The following is a 17,777-nucleotide window of genomic DNA, read 5'->3' as shown; positions in this document are numbered from 1 at the left end:
ATAGTTCTCCAAACTTGCCATTTCCTAATAAACCGAAAACATCTATTTTTGAAATCATATTATTAGCATTAAATTCTTAATTCATGCAGTAAAGGATTTCCAAAACTCTTTAATCACTGGAAAATCACAAAATAGTTTTCGATATTTTCAACTTCTTTCTTTACAAAAAGTATAGACATCAATGAAATTTATTTGTTTTCAAAAATGGTTTGTTATGATAAAATTCTATGTATGAATTTAACCAGAAAGACAATTAAGTTTGTATCTTTATTGCACTTCGGTGTTATCATTAGATATTGTTTTCAGGTTTGATCGCTTATATGATGAAACAAGCAGTCTTCTCTGGCGAGGGTTCCTTTTCCCATCTTGCTAAGGCAAAAATAACATCCATACGAAACGCATTACTAATTAATGTACTAATCTCTGTTAATTATTTTCTCCCTAATGCTAATATATGGATGCCTCCAAAGTTTCCTTGAACTTGCTTTTTCTGACAAAGTCCTTCTTAACTTGCAATCAGGCAGGCATTTATTCCAAGTGGTCTTCATGTATTGAATTAACGAGCGAATATGAATCACGAAGATACCGTCTTCTGTAGCTAGGACTAGGATTATGTCTCTTTTAACCCTTTCGGTTTTTCCACTCCAAGGAAATATTTAAAACGTTTTATTCAGTGTATACTATTTACAATGGGGCATTGGGTAATGGAATAAATAAATGAATACATTTAGGCAAAATCAATAATTTGATCAAAGTTATTTTTCCAGTTAGGGACGGATTTACCTCCATCCAGAAACCCATTAGTTCTTTTGTTAACTTCTTTTAATATCTTCACATATTTTAACTATTCCATATCTTAAAGAAAATTCGATTCCTAACAGTCGAAAGGAAGATGTGGACCAAATATTTTATACGTATGGGCATATTTGTTATTCTGAGAATTTATTCCTTCTTATCCAAATGGATTTTGATTTTAGCAAGTTACAATGCAAACAAGAGACTGATGCAAAATCCATATGTGTTTCCATGGTAGACATAAAAAAGCCACTAGGGAGCCATCCAATGTTAAAAAGGCATCACCCGTGTACTGAGCCAGCTTAAACTATCGGTCATTATGAAGAAGCTGTAATACTTCTGTTATACCTGAGATCACTAAAGAGAAGTTCTATGTCTAAGATAAATAAGTATGATACTAATAGGTCGCATTGACGGCAGCCTTTTTCTAAACGAAAGAACAGAGACTCATGTACATTGTTATTCAAATTGCCCTTGGACTTGTGGCACGATATTATAAACTATTGACACATAGAACCACTAGAATTAAAGTATATCAGAGCATTTTCCAAAACTCACAGTCGAACGTGTGAAATGCTTTTACAAAACGAATAAATAAGGACAGACTGATCCGTTTTGTCTAGTTCGTTTATAAAATCATAAACAATTCTAGTGCTTTCGCCAATAAATCTTCGTTTCACAAAACCTTTCAGATTAATATTTATAATGAAAAGAAGCATCTTCTTTAGCCTATTCGCTAATGAATCTAATCATATATTATAGTCAGCTTTAAACAATTAATTGGTCTCCAATTGGTTATAAATATTCTGTTTGCTTTCTTTTGGAATGCATGTGATAAATCCTTGGGATTGAATTTCGGTCAGAATTTTATTTTGGTAACCAAATGTTATGTGATTTATATATAAATCTACCCAAATCGTTCCAAAACACTTATAAAATTCTACCATGAACCCGTCAGACACAGGACTGACTACGTTTTTCATGGTTTTAATGCTAAACTACACGCACAAAAGGTCAGCTTAATATCGCATCAGTTCTTCACTTTTAATGATTCGCGAGGAAGCGCTTGTTAATTTGTTAGCTTTACTTGTAATGAATCATTTTCATCACCTTTAAAATGATAGTCTTCAGCATTATAAACATTACAGGTTTAACCAGCATTAATATTTTCCTTTGTCTTAGTAAACATGCACTTAATTTTCAATAAACACGACACCTAGAAAGTGTAAATAATTATAAGTTAGAGTTATAGCAGTATCGCCGTTTGTTTTACCCTTGATAAATAGGTGAATCTGTGAAATATGAAAATATGTCCTCGAAAGTGAGGAAAAAAATCTACTCTGATTGTTTTAAAGTCAACTGGTAAATAATGAAGCATTTGAATTGAATGCTCTCCATGGATCTAGTAGATCTTGTTTTATTCCAAATATCCTTGAGTGATGTTCGTGCCATTTGATTCCTAGCATGAATATTTTTATATCTATCAATTTCCATGTCCTGAACAACATTCCCGTCACCATAAATGATAATAGATGAATTATCAAAACAATCAATATCTTTGATTTTTAAAATAATCGGGATTATCATCATTTTGACCAGGAGTACTATATTGCCATCAACGTCACAGTATATTATTTGGATAGAAAATTCATTGTTATTTATAAATAAAATGCCAACATCAGCACTGCTGTTAGGTTTATGACTAAAGGACACCGAAAACCACATTCTGCTTCCCAATATATATGTCTGCTTATTGCAAACATATAATGGATGTAATATGTTTTTAACCCAGTGGACGATGTCTCTCCTACTTAAAATGGAACTGCAAAGACCACTTAAATTCATTCATAATTTTTTTATTTGTCCGTTCAATAATTATTATCTTAACACAATAGGTAATGCATGCGTGCTTACATAGTATTTGATGCCAGTCTTATTTATAATTAGACGGGGGTTTCCAGTTGGACTGTCTTCACATTCTGCTACGATATAGACCAAGTGAACATTTGTATAAATATGGATTTGATCAACAGAATAAATCATTCCTGTTTAAGATCAATATGTGTAAATCCATTTGTCATTGGAATTTCTAATGTGCTCATTGACTTTTAGATTTATACATTACTTTGGATGTGAAATCATTTAAAGAAACTCTGGAATACATCATTGTCTTATATCACGACATTCAAGACCATTGGACATGATTCGGAACATTCTATATGTTTTGGGCTTGTGATAGGACATATGATTATTTGTAATTTAATTTTAATCTTGAGTAGTAGAGATATAAATTACTAGTTGATTTTACTTAAATCGTTTGTTTCACTTTCTTTCCCTCACATGTTTTACAACCTATAGTCGTACCAATACATGTATTACAGTTTGGAAGATTGCTCATCCAAATGCTAATGCATACGTATACAAATACAACCATTAAAGTAAATGAGATTATTAATGGATGTTCTGCATTAATAGCCCCTACTACTAGTCAGCTTATTCTGGTGGTGATTAAAAAGCAAAAAAGCAGAAAAGAAAAAAGAAATCTTTAAACACTAAATTGGACAGTTTAAACCGAATCTTGTCAGTTGTCTGTATTATTAATTACTTTACATTTATTTCAAAAATAGCAATATTTATTATTATCTTCACCATCATCAAAATCATTGAAACTGTCATTGCTGTCTACTAGATCCGATATATAACCATTGACGTAAACTATTATAACATTATATCTTAACTATTGCTCCTTTCCAATGGACAGTTAGCACGCATACCATCAATAACATGTCTACTGTAATTATTGTTTGATTCCTATGGATGTAAAATAATCCTGACACTAAGGCTATCTTACCGTTATAACTGTCAATGTAATCGCAGCTGAGTGATAATAAGACAATACAATACGATACGATACTATTCACAATACCCATCTAAAGGTGAGTTACTATTCATAATGTCCAGTTGCAGGTTAAATCAATAGACTGGGTAAAATCGTTTATGCTAATGCAAACCTTAACTTCAGCAAAGAACGGCTTTTCGGCACTTTATCCACACATTGTTATGAGCTACATTTACCCATATATAAGGAGTTGTAAGATAAATAACAACATGGATGAAAAACACAATAATTTTCCTGAACTAAATGAGAAAGTGCGGGAAAAAAAACAATACAATAACGTCGTGTGAACGCTGGCTAATAAATTATTTCTACATACCCACTAACGATTCGAATATGTTGTTACTACATTTCCAGTTAATGACTGATTTTGTTTTCATTTGTTTGTGTCAAATCAGAAGTATTATAGCATACATATATAAGATATTTGCACAAAGTATATACACATATATAATGTTGCGTGTTTAGTCTCTTACAGAAACGTAACAAGAAAGAAGTGAAGACTACAAACCTTGTAAAATTTAACAAATTATTTAGTTCCCTAGAAAAACATGGTAAAAATGAGAAAAAGAACTCACGGTTTTACGAATCAAATTCAAAATAAATCCAAGAATTAAAAAATAGAAGTCCTAGCAAGACAAAGTCCTAATGAAACTGACTTCGAATCCCGATGAAATACAAAATCCAAGGCGATGACGCATGCTGTGGTCAGCGTTGTACTGATGTGTTATTTGTTGAATAACAGAAAATAATATTCCAGTGTTTGAATTGTGTGTAAATTGTGATATATGTCATTGTCCAAGAATTATTTTAGAGCACTAGTATTTCCAGGAAAAACAAACTTGTAATCCAAATAAATTAAATTAAACAAAATAATTAGCCCAAAACTGGACACAACCTCAAATACTTTTAACTTCTCGAGTGTTAAGGCACTAATGACTATTCTTTCTCAAAACGTCAATAATAAATCTAGCTACAACTCAAAACAGATGCTCGGATTGGGCCAATCCTCTGGAAAAACCTAACTGATACACGTTATTTGACACGTAAGCCAGTTACGGCCTTGATTCCACTTTGTGAATCTTACTCTGAGAAATATTTTAAAAAACAGTTCTTTACTACAGCTCTTACTGGTTCTGAAACAAGGTCAGGAACTAGGCCAGCATTAGATACTAAGTTTCTATAAAGTTGCGTTCATCAAAAATAAACAAATTCAGCCAGAACTGAACTCTATTCCAGTAAATAAAGTTACATTACAATAGCAAGTAATGGAATAAAATTTTTAAAACTTACAAACAATCAATTTAATTAAATCGAATATACATAACAATATACAAACACCAGCATATCCATTACAAGGTATCGAACAATGTACAAATATCATGGTTCTGTGATCGTTTTGGACAAGTGAGAACAATTGCCAACAGTGCCTTCTACCAATTAATTTGAGAGAAATTATTCGGAATTAATCACTACATCACTATCATCAAAATAGTAAACTCTAAGTCTTCAACTGCTTTCGGTTCTGGTATAGATCCGATAGTTAAACTACCAGGTATGTTATATTTTTGAGTGCTTTGAGAGCCTGTTAATGAGACAAATGATGAGTCTGGTTACATTTTCAGTAATTCCTATTGACAGCGTTTCTTTCTATTTCATTTTGTGCTTTACAACAGCTATTTTGCCTTTTAATATCTAACTTTAATAATTCCAGGTTTTGGTACTCCCCTGGATCCTGGAGTTCTGTGGATGTCAAGAATGTCTCTCTGATCCATATCCTAATCTGTAGCTTCTTTAACGATATGAGCCATTTTGGGTTTTAAATTTTCTTTCGTATCTGTGGCATGTTAAATAGTTTCACATTGCTTTTCATAGAGTATAATTTGTTCTGGTTTGCATTCTGCATTTCCTCGTTTGCCCGATTTACTTTTGTTTCGAGTTCTTTCAAATTCACACACTCCGTTTTAGTATGCCCTAGTTTGTCTTTAAATTTTTCATTTTGAGCTAAAGTGACTCCGTCCTTTCTTGCATATTTATCATCCTATTGCTTCTCTCTTGCCCCAGTTTTCATTTCAACTCTGTTTTCATTTTGGTAATCAGTTGCGACACGATTTCTGACACCACTCTACCTAATAACCCTCCTGTTACAACTGCGTTGATATCTTCCTTAATAACAGCCCCTATCCGGGTCAGTTTATTTTGTTTCAAGTCACTCTGGATTTGATTAACACCATTCTATTCCCCAGTGTCAATCATTAAAAATCTCCTGGCCCCATCTTTCATTGGAGTGAGAGTGTTTTGCTTGGTTTGGAGCTTTGAATTTTCTATGTTGTGTTCCTGAAAACTTGAGCTGAGGTTGGTCTGAACATTTGTTTAGAATTGTCAATGTTCTTACTAATATAACTGCAATGAATGCAATTATTTACTCATCAAATTGTCCGAGGATCTGGCTACTAAGAAGCTGATTTATTGAATGGCTACAGCTAAGCACATAATAAGTACAACAGCGGACTGTCTCAACTAGTCCGTTCAGGTTATTACTTATAACAATAACACCAACAGTGTTTCCATAGAATTTAAAAAGAACGTCTCTTTCTAAATTACATATTCCACATGAATTCTGAGAAGATATATTCAAACAGGAAACATTTGCCTATTGACATTTCTAGAATGAATCACGCCATCACATTGTAACTTTACCCCACCCCCACCAAAACAACAATAGCAAAATAACAAAACACCCAAGAGAGCTTTACGCAATTTGTCGTCCCTGGAGGCCATCTTAGATCATTTTGAAACGTGGTGGAAGAGGCTCTCCAGGAGGTTTTATTATCGTTCTTTTTTTAAAATAGGATCTTAATGCCGAAGCTGAAACAAAGAAGAAAGGTGAATTTCACCAAAGAATGCAGCAGATCAAAAAGAAGGGTAGTGGTGCCGCAAATTCACGCAAGAAACACAAAAGCCACAAGGAGATATTTCCCAAGAAAAATACATCCTGCCAGAAGATAGGTACTATTGCTTTTATGATCCACAGAAAACCACTCCGCTTGGTGACAGTGTCTCCTTCAGCAAGTTCGTCTCGGCTTTGACGACGATGCGTGCAAACTCTGATTAAAACACGCTTTTCCTACTTTGATAAAGAAATGGAAACTTATTTCTAAAGGAATCAATATTTATCCGGCAGAACAATGTCTTCTTTTTTATCAACTGCTGCACATTTAACAGAGTGTCATTACCCAAGACAAAAGTACAATCCAGGTCTGAGGTTTTATCTAAACAAATACTGTCACGATTTAGTCATTTGAAAATGGATCATAGTCGAGTGCTGCCCATAGTGAAATTGATAGCACGACAATCAGCGGAGTGGACAAATGAAGTGTGTGGTACAATTCACTTCAATGTTTTTGCTTCTGAAACAAGATATATCACCAAGGAGTTCACAATACAATCGTCTTCCAATAAGGAAAGAAAGATACCCCCTATTTGTTTAGCTAAATATTGGGATGTACTGACTGAATCCAATCATCCAATTCCAAACAAATAGCTCAAACAGCACGTTAAAGATCATCGCTGTTGTGTGTGAATGTTGTTTGAATATTACGAAGGAACGGAAGCTTTGTCCAAAACTCAGATACAAACGAATAGAAAAAACATATGAACTCTCTTCGCCAAATGATGAATAAGAAGATGCTCCTCTATCAACAGAAATGACAGTTGAACGAGGAAGGTTTCTATCCATGCTGATAAGACACTTGTTAAAACTAGCTGTTACTTTATTAGGATCCAACTGTGAGGAGTCATGATATAAGGAGGGGAAAAGAAGGTATAAGGACGCTTGTTTCTATGAAGAGATCACACTTGTACCTTTGAATACTATGGAAGGATGTAAACCCACTTTAGCTACATACGAACGATATATATTTGGTAAAACAACGGATATCTCATTTTCCCGTGAATCCTAATCTAACCGAAACGTTGCAGTCACAACAAGAACTACAATCGCTCATGACTGGAACCAATTTGCATGAAGCAGAAAATTCGCAATATCACCGCGAAGTATTGCAACCTCCTTAACTTTTGCACCAGAAGAATCCTTTAGACAATACAACTAAACTCTGAGTGATCTCAAGACGATGATGGAAAGCGAATCAAAAAAGCAATCAAGACATCGATAACCACAAAGATGGAAGCAGACACACGAGAAATGTTCAAATCTCCGTCTGTTTCAGTGCTTAGAAAGATTGTAGCTTCATTGTTTACACCATTTTCTATTCCAAACAAGAAGAAATAAAAGCTTGGGTCACAAAAATGAGAATGTTACTTCTTCAGCAGAAAAAAGGAATGACGGGAAAAGAGACGTGCAAAAAGAAATCAAGAATAAAGTCACCACCCTACAACTGGTACCTACTAATTTTGCTCGTTGGACACGTAAAGCCTCGTCCAAAAATACAACTACAACCTTTAAGCATTATCGAACTTTGGTTGACTTTTTGACGAACAACAAAAATCAAATATATCTAATCATGGAAACATTTTTAGCAAGCATTTATTACAGCTCTTCACATTCTGCTGGTTATAGTGGAGTTCAAAAATGTTATCGTGCTGCTAATCAAACAAGTTTACGTGTACTAGAGTTTGACAATGGCTATACGAGCAGTAGACATACACATTACACAAAACCAATCGACAAAAGGTTTACAGAGATTAAACCGAAGTTTTTGTCATCGATCACCAGTGGCAAGTAGATTTAGCAATTGTCTCTCATTTGTCAAGTGAAATGGTGACTGCAAATATTTATTTGTTTCATCAACGTATTTTTAATCAGCTCTGTTAGTTACATTGATTTCTAAAACTACTTCAGAGTTTATACGAGCTTTAAAACGACAATGGCAACCAGGCCAAGGCATCGAATGTCCGAACCAATCTTCGAAAATAACTATAATATGATCTTATTTTTTCACCATTGGAAATCCTAAAAGGAAATCGATTGCCGTGGGTCATTACAAAGAACACTGAAAATATGTATGTGGAAATATTTTATACATAAACATACTCTCTAGAACATATAAATCCTGCCACGCCTACTCAAAGCTTATAATCAATAGTATAAACGTAACATCGAATGTGCACCCAAAGAAGTGATCCCTGAAAAGGTAATGATGCTGTTTAATCGATTCTTTAGAACGCCACCAACTACCACAAAGAAAAAGTAGTGTTAAAGATTGGAGATTGTGTTCGCTTTGGATAATATAAACAAAGATGTGCTGGAAGGAACCTTTTACTTGCTTGAATCACCACAAAAGAAGAAAACGCGTACGATATCGCTGTACACATGAATTAGGCAAACGCCAACTTGTGGAAGTGAAATCACGTTTGAAAGGATATCCATCTAGTTTTGATAATTGAAGTGGCCGCTCCGCAGGTTATCGACAATAAAACGAAGAGGTAACATCATGCCGTAGAACACAGCAGCTACCTCTCCTTTTTAGAGTTCCTTTATTCAAGAAATACAAGGACAATCTATATGGTGTTGTATGCTAAACGTACTCCAAAAATCAGATATATATTTTCTGCCAAATTTATGTCGTGTATAGTGTCATCAGAACAGCCATTGCTAATCTTAGTTTGCAACCAGGAGGAAAACACTTGTGGACAATGTTACTCAGCAGTTGTATTGGCTATCTTGTTAGTCCATCCATCTCTGTAATATGCTACCGGTAACAACAGCAACAACGGTAGCATTGAGGTCAATATTATTCTTCATTAATAGTCTCAGTGTCTTTACGGTTTCAGATTACAAATGAACCGCAATGAATCAAAGGGTTTGTGATTTTAAACGCATCCTTAATGTCACCATTAAGTGGCATATTTAAATTATGACGAAAAATAATTACCGTCTGAAGCGCGCAGGTGCCATGCGCTGTAACGTCGACATGATTCCAGGCGGCATTTTTGAAAGACATTTTACGGAACCTTTACCTGTCTTGTATTTGTTTCGAATTGCCCGATAATCACTGCGACTTTTATATAAATTTTATATAACTCAAACTCAGGGACTTAATTATGTTATACTCAGTTACAGTGATATGTGCGATACATCGGAGAAGCTGTTGTTCATCACCAACTACTTTTTCTAATTCAACCCTCTTGGTACGAGCAGGAATTGTGATATAATATTGCGCTGAAGTTAACAAAGATGCTTCTGTTAACAGTGGCTTCTCTGGAGAATGTCATCAGATTACAAGTATGTCATATTTTTTCATACCGCATTTTTATTCGTATCCCACGTTCTCGTGTGAGTTGGTTTGATTGAATTCACAGTTGGCATGCTTATATACCAATGTCTATTGAGAAATATTTGTATTAAAAATTTACTTTGCTAGGTTTTGAAAGTACAATCGCTTCAATCCTTGCTAATTTTTCACCGACATCTATATAGTTTTCAGTGGTGTTTACGTCAGGTGTTTCTTCAGTCATAGATTCAGTGACTCGTCGTCTGAGTGCGCGATAACACTCGCGAACAGATCCGCATGGCCAGCAAAACTGATTACGCAACTTTACTTCGATTACACTTTTAAGACAATAGCAAATGTGAATTACAGTATTCTTAATGACAATTTGTGAACACAGTACCATATGGAGTAGTCCCTTTCATTTTGGTAACCTGAAGTGATGTCTTGTAAATAAACAGGAGCGCGATATGAATACTAAGTATATATATATATATATATATATATATATATATATATATATATATATATATATATATATATATATATATATATATATATATATATATATATATATATATATATATGTGTGTGTGTGTGTGTGTGTGTGTATATATATATATATATATATATATATATATATATATATATATATATATATATATATATATATATATATATATATAGTTTAGTATTAAAGGAAACATCTTTATTCGAGTTGTGTTCTTTGTTCGGGTTGTGCTTTGTAAATGTAAACCAGCATTTCTTTGAGATCAAAAACGCGCTGCTAAGTTTAAGCTGTTACACATGAAAGTCTTACTGTGTGTAGTCAGTATCAAATACGACTGTTGGAATTTGCAGCTCCGGATGAGTTCATTGCGCACCAAACGACAGATAAGACGGCTCAGAGGTTGTTTAAACTAAACTACATTTCAAAGAATAATGCGCGCCTTGTACTTGCAATTGATATGAACATTATATCATCATAGTGACTTTTATGTTCATGTGTAACCATCCTATGCTTCAACGTTTCCTTATTTATTAAAGAAAACATTCTTTTCTGAGGACGTGATTCCATCCTGCAATATCCAGATTAGAAGTATAACACGGTAACTGAGTAGCCCACCAAAGACGCTTAACAAGTAAATGAATAAACCCTATATTTGAAGCTAAGAGGCTGACGACGAAACATGTGGAAAGAACACCATTTATAATTACTATTCCATGGCTTATTAGACGCATATCTATGCAAGGTGCCGTGTAATAATTATGCTTAGCCTTGGAACAAAACTTCTAGGTCTCCAAAATATTGTTACCAACTTCCGCCATCAAAAATTTGATTAGTTTTCACATCAACAGTTATCAATTTGGCTGACTCTTGTGAAAACAAGAAATGTACAATTCCGCTTTGAAACAATAATAAGCATGACAGAATAATACATTGCTAGGTCAAGTCGAGAAATCACTATTTTTACTTTCGATAATTCAATAGTACTCGGGAAATATCAATAACACTCGGGAAATAGCGATTGAATACATCCGTATACAAGAGGAGACACTTCTAAGCTAGGAGATAATAGACAGCCTATACTAAGTTTGTATGCAAATATCGACCGGTCTGCCAGAACAGTGCATATGAACGGCTATACTGATAGCTGAGGGCTAAACGCATGTGTATGATACCGTTCCAATAATAGTGGTCGCTTTGTTTACCACGCGAACTTTTGATGTAAACCATGTATATTTGCATATATCACCATGTGTATATTCACGTATGCAGTTTAATAAATCATTATAGGCGTGGACAATGGAAGTTGGAGTGAAGAGCTGCAAGTGGATAACGGACACTGGATACGGACATGTATGAACTTGCGCTTGTACGTGTGCATTTGTACTAATACTTGCGCATTGTACATGTAATTATGGTTTGTGCTTGACTTATCATGTCGACGGAGTTTATGTTACAAATCATATGCTAATAGTGGCTTTGTTGGTTGCAGTTTTAGGCTGCAGTCTTCTATAGTCTGAATATTACTCCCCGTTGTTTGTACCTCTCTACCGATTTATAAAAAGAAAAGCACTAATAAGACAAAAGATGCACATAACTTAGTCAGTTTATTAATTGATTTATAAATTCAAATTTGATTATACCTAGGTGGGCACCAGCATCGTTATTGTCTGCACGTTTTATTCCAAACGGAAGTTTTCATTATAATGACGACCTTGCTCGCCAGTCATTTCCAGTTCCTGGATAAGTCCATTTTCAGCCAAGGGGTGTAAACACGATAGAAGAAAACTACTACGATGTCTGCTTCCGATATTTACAAGGTCGAATCAAACACAGAAAACTAATGACAACAAAAAATTTGCTTTTCACGTGGATTTAACTAGCGGTGTAATTTCTATGCTCGTGTGCACAAAGAGATACAACTCTAAACTCACAACATTATGGTCATTTACGGAATTACCAGACAGTTACCGAATAAAATGAACTACGTCACTCTGTTGTCTGAGGAGATAAACTCGCCAATAGTGTACGCATCATGGCGCCGTGTTAGTATGGAAAGTCTGTTAAGCATGAAAGGCGCAGACGATGCCAGTGTTAGGGCCAATCTGGTCACAATCAGGTTAGAAATTATAAATCAGTGACTGAATTGAATAGGTTCTGTGTACTTTTCATCACATTAAATGAGTCCGTTATTAAAATCGTTAGGGGGTACAAACGAATGGGGAGTTATATTCAGACTATACCCTGCATGACTTTACTCTTGCACGGACGCCTCATGGTAACTTTCGCGAGTAGATTCGCACGTCTGCGCTTGTGAAATAAGGACAAAGTCATGGGAGGTAGGAGGCTGTGACCTTGATCAATACCAAAACTAGAAAATGACTATTACGATACAACTACATTCTCTTTACTATCCGTAACGTTTAACACTCTTCTTGCCTCTGTACTGTTACAATTTTTTTTTAGAAAAAACAAAACAGAACAGAACAAAGAAATAAACAAAGCTAAAAATGTATTCTAGCATGGTACATATAGATCAATATTAAAGACTGGACTTGACGCAATATTGGAGATGGTACTTTGCGCTAGCATTCTGGATGACTTCAGAGCTGTAATCCACCATCTGGGTCGGGACTATATGATTAGAAAAACAATAAGAGAGGGAAGGACAGAAAACATAAAGACTGAGAGACTGAGAGTAAAAGAACATACATACATACATACGCGTGCGTGCGTACGTACGTCCGTACGTGGGTACATACATACATACATGTCAGATATACTGATAAATAGATGCATTCTAGTTTCTCAAGTGTAGTTTTACGTCCTTGTGATATATACAAGCACATGCTTTGTCGTATGAATTAATAATTCTAGCTGGGAGCAGTAGGAACATGTATTTTTATATAACCCGATTGCCATCTTTCTCCATTCTCATAAAAAAACCACAACCTAGATATAAACCTTTAAACCTATTTATTGGCTTCAGACATAAGTTCCAATATTTATGCGACAAATCAATATATACAAATTTCCATAACTTAAACATTATGAACTTGGAACAGACTAATAAGTATATTGCGTCATTGTGTAAGACGCTACAATACCGACGTTATTTTCCGGAAAATAGGTGCATCTGAAAAGAAAAAAGATAGTTTGACATTTTTTCAGGTGCTTGTTTGTTTCTTTGTTTAGTGAACCATGAAGTAGCTCTAATTTCAATTGTTGGTGTCTTTAAGTAAATAAGTTCGTGACGACGCAATTGTAAATATTGCCGAACATTTCGATTTAATCAAACACGTCCTCGTGGAAAGAAACCATTTACAAAAATACATGCTTGATTGGCAGGAGAGCTCTACAAAATGTTAATAATTACTCAGGATTCCCATGAAGTTTGAAAAAAAATAAATATAAACATATAAGAGAATCAGATCAACAGCTCAAATAGTATTTCATAGGACAAAACTTGGAAAATAGCAAAGGTGATATTTATTTTTTCTTCTAGCGGTAGCCACGCTTGTTCACCTTATTTACAAATAATATGTCCATTTCAAGACAGGTTGCTATTTTTCTGTAATTTTGCCCCTCTTTTTCCCTGTGCCACCTCTAAGTTCTTCTTCTTGGCCACTTTCACCAACGGCCGTTTTTAAAATTTAGTAGGAGACAACATTTAGTTGACAAATTTCCTAAAAGCAATTAATTACCCGTTATTATTATCATTTAGTAACATAAACATTTACTCTCATATTATTTTACAGAAAATGATACAATCCAGTTCTTGGACAAAATATATGAAACAAACTAGTACGGTATGTGTTCATACGTCATGATTAAATGTAGAACTGTATCATGTACATTTTTAAAAATCAATTTTGTAAATGAGAGAGAGAGAGAGAGGAGAGAGGAGAGATTTACCACACTTTCCCCTAAGGTTTGGAAGCTCGCTCTCCTTTGTGTTGGTGCGTGGGACTCCCCTAAACCAAGACCGCTCAGCACGCTGCTACGGCTGCCTCTCCTCTCTGAATCCTTAAATTAAGAGTAAAAGGAACAAATACGTCAATACATTCGTAGCTGGGAATGTGAAATAAAAGAAATGAAACATTAATTACTGATTCTATGATAGGACATACTCACGCACCTGGTTTAATGTGCACTTAAATGATAATGAAAAGATGGTTCTTACATGCAAGTTGAAATGATTTTCCGCAGTCGACGTGTTGACACTAACGACACAGGAGTAAACAATGCATAACGGCCTCATATGATATGAAAAGACTTTTATAAATTATAAAAAATTTCTTTCATTTTTATATTGTCAATACGATATTTGTATATTCCAACATCGTCAATGCAGAACTTAACTTTTTATATGACTAATTGCTTTCGTTTTTGGAAGGATTCAAAATTCACACTATACATGACATGAAAGAGCAACGTTCCAGACATAATACTATTTAATCACATTTCTGATTTTTTAAAGAATATCTCTGAGGTTTGTTTATCGGTAACGAATTTGAAATTCAATCTATTACAACGTTTAACTCGTTTTCTTACCTTTTACCTTTAGATTATAGTTGACTTATGTCAAACTGTAATAGATATGGGCTAGATTTTATTCGTGGAAATTCTGGGCACAGAAGGGGGTAGTGGTTGCTCTATTATGATGAACATGGTATATTGTACAACGTAAATATGCAATATATTTTTACTGTTATGATGAACATGGCATGCTGTACAACATACACATACAATTCATTACCGCTATTGCGATGAACATGGCATGCTGTACAACATACATATACAATTCATTACCGCTATTGCGATGAACATGGCATACTGTACAACATACATATACAATTCATTACCGCTATTGTGATGAACATGGCATGCTGTACAACATACACATACAATTCATTACCGCTATTGTGATGAACATGGCATGCTGTACAACATACACATACAATTCATTACCGCTATTGTGATGAACATGGCATGCTGTACAACATACATATACAATTCATTACCGCTATTGCGATGAACATGGCATGCTGTACAACATACACATACAATTCATTACCGCTATTGCGATGAACATGGCATGCTGTACAACATACACATACAATTCATTACCGCTATTATGATGAACATGGCATACTGTACACCATGGCTATGAAATAAATCGTTACGGTTGTGATGACCATAGCATGCTGAACTAGATAAATATGCAATACATGGTTATTATTATGAGCAACATTATAGAGGTTGACAAAATGACATACGTGCCTGAGAACGTGGTTAAATTTATAATTTCTGGCAAGATGGGGAGCGGTAAATTGTTCACCCAATAGGCTTGCTCCAAAGGGTTAAATAAAACTCTTATTAAAGTCACTTATAAGTCAAACATTGGTTAATCAAACGTTATAATTTTGAGTTCGACCTGTGTCTGTGAATAAGGATGTAATCGCAACCATGGCGTACACAAAACGTTGTTTTGTTACAGGCTACTGGATTTTCGAAAAGAACCGAATTTGATCCTTCACTGCAATGATTAAGTTCTCTTCAGTTGCAGGAAGTACTTCACTGCCAAGGAAATCTATTTGCATTCTTTCCAGTCACCCTTACTCACTTAAAGTTCATGTTTTTTACACCGTCTAAAGTTAGTTTGCTTATTTACATATTCTCTTTGTTGTAGCCAAATTTGGCTCTATCCAGTTAATCCATTCTTAGTCAATAGAATGATAAAATATGGTGTGTCGACAAGTTAACCTTCAAGCTGGTTGTAGTTTTTTGATATTTTATTGCGAACTAATAAAAGAAAGAAAAACCATGTGTGTTTGTTTATTCTTTACACTCATTGCTGTTCTTTAAAATAGCTGATTCTTTTTATGGAAATATCAATTAATTAATAGTTATCTCAAGTGGAACTATTTTTTGTGGCAGGTATATAAAACATCAGAAGACAAAAAGTCAACCGCTGGCAATAGAGTAGGGCATCTACTTCCTTATTCTGGTATGTACTCTAGAATGTCAACAAGTTAGATAATAAACAATAGGATTTTGCTTGCTCTGTATTAATAACTAACATACTCATCTCGTGGAAGAAAGACTAGTATTTCTACCAAGTTTGAAATATATCCATTATTCATTCACAACAACATAAAATCATGTATTTAGGAAACATATTGTGAAGAATAGGCAAGTGGTATTTCACTAATGATTAATACGATCATTGAAATATTACGAGACGATATTGTCATGTCAATGGCACGTATTATCTTTGACCAGTCTTGTATAGGGTTTATGAAATGAGTAACAACGTCTTAGCTTGAAGACCTACTCACAACAGATAATACCAAATAATAGAATCACATCATTAATAATATTTGAATACTGTTTAATGTATAAGATTGAAGGCATACCCACACAAACTAATAAAAGAAATAGAACTAATAGTATTTGCATATTGTTTCATGCATACAATAACTTATCTAGTTTTAAATGTAGGTTTTATTAATTCTTTGACATTTACAGGATTTTAACTGATACAAGTGAATCTTGTATGGATTGAATGTCTTTGAACGAATTCATAATAATCCCCAAATAATGTTTTAGTTCAAAAGTCAATGAGCACTTACTAAGTGCAATGAATAATTTAGATAAAAAGTACATCTCAAATTATAACTGAAAACAACTTAAATTGATTCCACGAAGACAGACGTTAACCCACTCCTTTATAACTTTGCTGTTAAGAAAGATTATTGGTTTTGAAGTACGTGTGTTTGTCTTTAATTCTGTGTTTTTGTCTTTCAACATATTTGTCGGAGTTTTTTTTTGTAAGGGTGAGCGTTTGTTTGTATGACCGACTATATGACTGTAATCATGTTTGTTGTTTTATAAAGATGTGTGTTGTTTAGACTGAACCTTTGTTTGCCTCTTTATCTGTGTGTTTGTGTGTAATTGCTGAGCTTTTCCTGGTATCAATATATATATATATATATATATATATATATATATATATATATATATATATATATATATATATATATATATATATATATATATATATATATATATATATATATATGGTATGTTTACTTGTCCTCACCTTGTGCAGCTATGGGGCTCCGGCCAACTCCATTCTTCAACACTTTTGGGCCATTAAAATTCCCTTTCCTTGCCACTTCATTGAGTGGCCATTATGGGTATCTGGGCAGAATTTAGGTCACAGAAAGGGCCTTAGGGAAATTATAGGGCGGCCTCATAGTGTCGCACCTCCCCAAACTGCTCATAGGCTATAGTGATGATAGTGAGTTATAGCTCTTGCTAAGTAACTAATGCACACAACTCT

General features: G+C 34.2%; 1 protein-coding gene across 3 annotated transcripts in view; it reads right to left on the bottom strand.

The window, feature by feature from the left end:
• Nucleotides 1-13,418: 13,418 nt before the first annotated feature.
• The window catches only part of LOC149807119 (SCY1-like protein 2), a 306,382-nt gene continuing 302,023 nt past the window's right edge, over nt 13,419-17,777 (bottom strand). For all 3 annotated transcript variants that reach the window (XM_089962284.1, XM_089962277.1, XM_089962291.1), the window contains 2 exons: nt 14,345-14,455; nt 13,419-13,565 (listed from right to left, as the gene is read on the bottom strand). In XM_089962284.1, the coding sequence (XP_089818410.1) occupies nt 13,542-13,565; nt 14,345-14,455 (135 nt within the window). In that variant the 3' untranslated portion in view covers nt 13,419-13,541. The remainder of the gene's footprint in view (nt 13,566-14,344; nt 14,456-17,777) is intronic.

The sequence above is a fragment of the Sinohyriopsis cumingii genome, chromosome 1 (assembly GCF_028554795.1).
Source record: "Sinohyriopsis cumingii isolate HCF-2022 chromosome 1, ASM2855479v2, whole genome shotgun sequence".
Taxonomy (NCBI): Eukaryota; Metazoa; Mollusca; class Bivalvia; order Unionida; family Unionidae; genus Sinohyriopsis; species Sinohyriopsis cumingii.
Note: the sequence above shows the minus strand (reverse complement) of the source record. Positions and strands in the feature narration are given on the sequence as shown.